Raw genomic sequence first — 4780 nt, 5'->3', positions numbered from 1 at the left:
CCTGAACATCTTGCCAAACAGAACTGTACTAAACTCACGAGACCAGCATATCTCAGAGGCGCGCTGTGCATATGTCCTACGTCATCCACCAAGAATGGCTTCAGTGTACGACAGATTCCAGGAGTGAGAGAAACGTGTTTATTACATTTGAAATATTGTTATATGAAATATAACCTTATGAAATATGTTTTTTCTAACAAAAATGCATTGATTCGATACAGGAGGCCTTTTATTCATGCTACGGTGCCATGTGAGGCAAGTTTTATTATGGATGTGTGCTCTTTATTTGACGTCTTGTGGACTGTTGAACAAAAACACCCACCACAATAACACTTAGAATAGCACAATTTTTTATATAATTCCGATTGGATTCGTCTGAAAGAAGAAAGTCATACACCTAGGATGCCTCGAAGGAGAGTAAAGATTTTCATTTTTGGGTTAACTAACCTTTTAACGAACATCTCTCTGTCTGGAAGTTATAGGGTGAGAGGTTGAGATAACAAAATGCCTATTGCTTTTTTGAAAAGTAATAATATGGCTTTAAATAAACAACAGTTCATGATATAACAAAAGTAAAACGCTGGAATATTATCTTGTGTGGCCTTTAAACATCTGCACCGTCCACTTTGAGTATTGGATGATCTGTAGTCTCAGTGCATGAATCTGGTAGTTTGAGTTTTTTCTTCTTCACCAGCCTGTCAACAAGCACCACGAAAACCCCAGACAGGACAAGGCAGAGGCCAGAGAAGTAGAAACTAGCACCGAAGTCATGAGTCCAGTCCACCAGCCAGCCTGTGACACAGATACACAAAAGAAACATGAGACGGGTGACACAGACAAAGACAACACCTGTTAGCTGTGTCTGTATCCTCCCCACTAAAACTCCATCATAACAGTCTTTTAGGAATAAAAGAACTCAAAATAATAATAAATAATAATAAAAATAATTAAAAAAAACCTTTTTCTACAGCCCCAAAAAAGTGCTCAGTTTTACTGTTCAGGAGAAACAAGGGACTCATGAACAACCATCACAAAACTAAAAACAGTTGTAGATCATCCATGTAACCACACAGTATTAAAAACCATTATTATTATTATATTATAGTATTATATAACCGTTATTTTAATGATTTCAGCTATTTTTGTACACTATATGTGAACACCGTTCATGTAAAATATCTTACTCGGGACAGTACTAAAAAAATAAAATAACATGCATTTTGTATGTTAAACTTTTCACAGATTCTGCAAGGGGTTCACAAACTTTCACATATATATTTATATACATTTAAACAGAAACATGCAGACTGTGCTTATTTACAGAATGTTATCGTCCATTGCTGTGGACACTAATATATTTGTTGTTATAGCTTTTATCTTTATAGTTAGCGCTCTTGGAGTGAACACACCTTTAGTCTGACATGACAGTTAATAACACACACTGACCTGCAGCAGGTGGACCAACAAATCCTCCAGAGCTCCGTAACAGCATGAAGAGCCCTAGAGCGCTGTCAAAGCCCTCCAGTCCAACAATATCTACAATAGTCGTCACATGAATGGCCACCACGCAGCCGAACAGGAAGCCATAGAGTGAAGCAAAGACCAGGATACTCCAGTAGCACTGTGCAATGGGAAGCAGAAGCAGCACCACCCCCAGAGCAGTGACCACCATGGTCAGCAGCTGCAGGTTTCTCACCAGCCGCAGGTTAGCCAGCCACCCGCATGCTAGTCTGCCGAGCAGATCTGCCAATGCCAGCACTGACAGAATCGAGGCCGCCCAGTACTGTGCCATGCCCAAACTGCTGGCATAGGGCACCAGAAAAAGAGGTGGGATGAAGAAACCTGCCGCCGCTAAGATGGCAAACACAATATATAGCAGCAACTCAGGCCTCTGTAGAAGGGACCACTGGAAAGTGCCTTTATTTGATGTTCTGCTTTCTTTAAACACAGGTTTGTCTTGGATAGAGGTTTTTGCAGCTGGGAGGGGTTTCATCAGAGCACCACACACACAGAGATTCAGCTGAAGACCACCAATGATGAGTAGAGTCCCCTGCCAAGAATAGCTGTCGATAAGCCACTGGAACAATGGGCTGAATCCCATGGCAAAGACACACTCTCCAGAACTAGCGATTGCATAGGCAATGGGACGCCAGCGTCTGAAATAATGGCTGACCATGCTGTTAGCTGGTATCCAAGCAAATGAGACGCCAAGTCCTAGATCACAAAAAATAAAACACACTGAGGTCAAATCATCACTAGACAAACAGGGAGAACTAGGAGTGCCACCAAATTAAGGAATCAATAATCAAAGTATTAATTAAAAACCAAAAATGCGCACTACCAATAAAAAGTTTGGAGCTGGTGTGATTTTTAATGTTTTTGAAAGAAGTCTCATATGATCACCAAGGCTGCATTTATTTGATCAAAATACAGTAATACAATAATACAATTTTTTTTGTAATACATTATGTAATATGTAATATATTTTTAAATAATTTATTCCTGTGCTGCAATAGTTTAATTTTAAGCAACTACAGTTGTCTGTGTCAAGTGACTGTAGCAGTCAAAAGTTTTTGAACAGTAAGATTCTTAATGTTTTTTTTTTTTTTAAAGAAGTCTCTTCTGCTCACAAGCCTGCAGTTATTTGATACAAAGTACAACAAAAACAGTAAAATGTTGAAATATTTTTTTCTATTTAAAAAAAACTGATTTCTATTTGGATATGTAATTTATTTCTGATTTCAAAGCTGAAATTTTAGCATCATCTCTCCAGTCACATGATCCTTCAGAAATCATTTTAATATTCTGATTGGCTGATCAACAAAACATTTATTATTATTGAGTTATGCTAATTAGAATTTTTTCAGATTTCTTTGATGGATAGAAAGTTCAGAAGAACAGCATTTATCTAAAATAGATGTCTTTTATAACATTATAAACGTCTTTATCATCCCTCTCGATTAATTTAAAGCATCCTTGCAAAATAAAGTATTAATTTCTATAATCTCTTTCCCACAAAAAAAAAAAAGATAAAAACCCTAAATCCAAGCTTTTGAATGGTATATTGTATAATGTTACAAAAGCTTTTTATTTCAGATAAATGCTGATCTTTGGATCTTTCTATTCATCAAAGAATCCTGATGTATTCAACGATTTTAAATATTGAAAATCATAATAATAAATGTCTTTTGAACAGCAATTTGGCATATTCGAATGATTTCTGAAGGATGTGACACTGAAGATTTGAGTAATGATGCTGAAAATGTAGTTTTGGTCACAGGAATTAATTACAATTTGAAATACATTCAAATAAAAAAGCAATTATTTTAAATATCACAAATATTTCACAATATTACTGCTTTGCAGTATTTTGGATCAAATAAATGCAGGCTTGGTGAGCAGAGAAGAGACTTCTTTAAAAAACATAAAAAAAAATCATACTGTTCCCAAACTTTTGACTTGTACCTTATAGAAATAAATAAATAAATAAATAAATGTATATAAAAACACAACAAATTAATATAACAATAAGATACCATGTTACTTTTAACACAGTATAAGATTTTCATGCCCATGTATTACCAAAAAAATCTTGTATTAGTTAAAAAAAAGCATTGTGTTCTGCACTTCAGTATTGCATAATTATTGAAAACTAAACTTACCTTGGAGTACACCAATAGACAGATACATCCAAGGCAGGCTGAGGTCCAAAGAGGCGATAATCATTCCTGAGGTAGCCAGAAGCCCTCCGACCACGATAACCGCGCGCTGGGACAGATGCATACTGAGAGCACTGGCCAGAGGAGCTAAACAGATGAGAAAAACATGTCTCACTATGCAGGTCTGCTGTCAGTTATCGGTTCTGGAAGTATTCATATAATTTCTGTTGATAACAATATGGAAAAGTACATAAAAGCATTCCTCACCTCCCAAATGAAACACAGCAATAGTGGTTGAGGTCACCCATGAGGTAGTACTGTTAAGGACATCATAGTGACTTTGGATTTCAAGGAAAAACAGACCAAAGTTTTTAAAAACAGCAGCGGTGAGGCCCATGATGAAGAAGGCTGAGGTGACCACGACCCAGCCATAGCCACCATCCGGCGGGTCGCTCAAGTACCTCTCCATGCTCTCACCTTCTGTAAAATATCATCACAGATTTTCAGCATTAGGGTATGTGACCTTTTACCAGTCTTATTTTAGTATCATTTAAGTGCTGCTATAGTGTTTATTCATATTTTGAATGAGCTTTTATTTATATATTTCTGTTTCATTTTACAGTTTTAATAATCTTTTTTTGGTAGAAACTTTGATACATTTTTGTTTTTTGGAATTATTTGATGACTAGAAAAGCATTTAAATATTTTGTAACATTACACATTTCTGTACCATCAGTTTAAAACAATTTAATGCATCCTTGCTGAAAACAACAACAACTTTCTTCTTTTTTATATATATATATATATATATATATATATATGAATTGTACTGATCCCAAACTTTGGGATGTGTGGTTATGTATATACACAATATTGTATCTAAAATGTTTCAACAAAATAATACTGAAATTATATATATTTTTTAGAATGTTATAATTATTATATATTTTTTGTACCTTCGGAAGTTGAAATCAACATGAAAAACCATTTGCAATGCATCCGCGTCAGCACCTTTTCAGCCTGTTTCACACCTTACTATGCAAATTAGCATGTTGTGACAAAAAACAACAACAAAGTCCCACATTTGAAGATTGCATAAAAACAGTTTTCAGTAACCAAAA

At 35.5% G+C, this 4780-nt stretch overlaps 1 protein-coding gene across 1 annotated transcript; it reads right to left on the bottom strand.

The window, feature by feature from the left end:
- Positions 1-466: 466 nt before the first annotated feature.
- Positions 467-4153, bottom strand: LOC132140959 (monocarboxylate transporter 13-like). Its single transcript, XM_059550067.1, has 4 exons — positions 3927-4153; positions 3663-3806; positions 1447-2214; positions 467-792 (listed from the first exon to the last, which is right to left on the bottom strand). The coding sequence occupies exons 1-4, from the start codon at positions 4126-4128 to the stop codon at positions 605-607; spliced, it is 1302 nt and encodes a 433-aa protein (XP_059406050.1). The 5' UTR covers positions 4129-4153; the 3' UTR covers positions 467-604.
- Between the last annotated feature and the right edge of the window lie 627 nt (positions 4154-4780).

This window comes from Carassius carassius, chromosome 5 (genome assembly GCF_963082965.1).
Source record: "Carassius carassius chromosome 5, fCarCar2.1, whole genome shotgun sequence".
NCBI classification, from domain to species: domain Eukaryota; kingdom Metazoa; phylum Chordata; class Actinopteri; order Cypriniformes; family Cyprinidae; genus Carassius; species Carassius carassius.
Note: the sequence above shows the minus strand (reverse complement) of the source record. Positions and strands in the feature narration are given on the sequence as shown.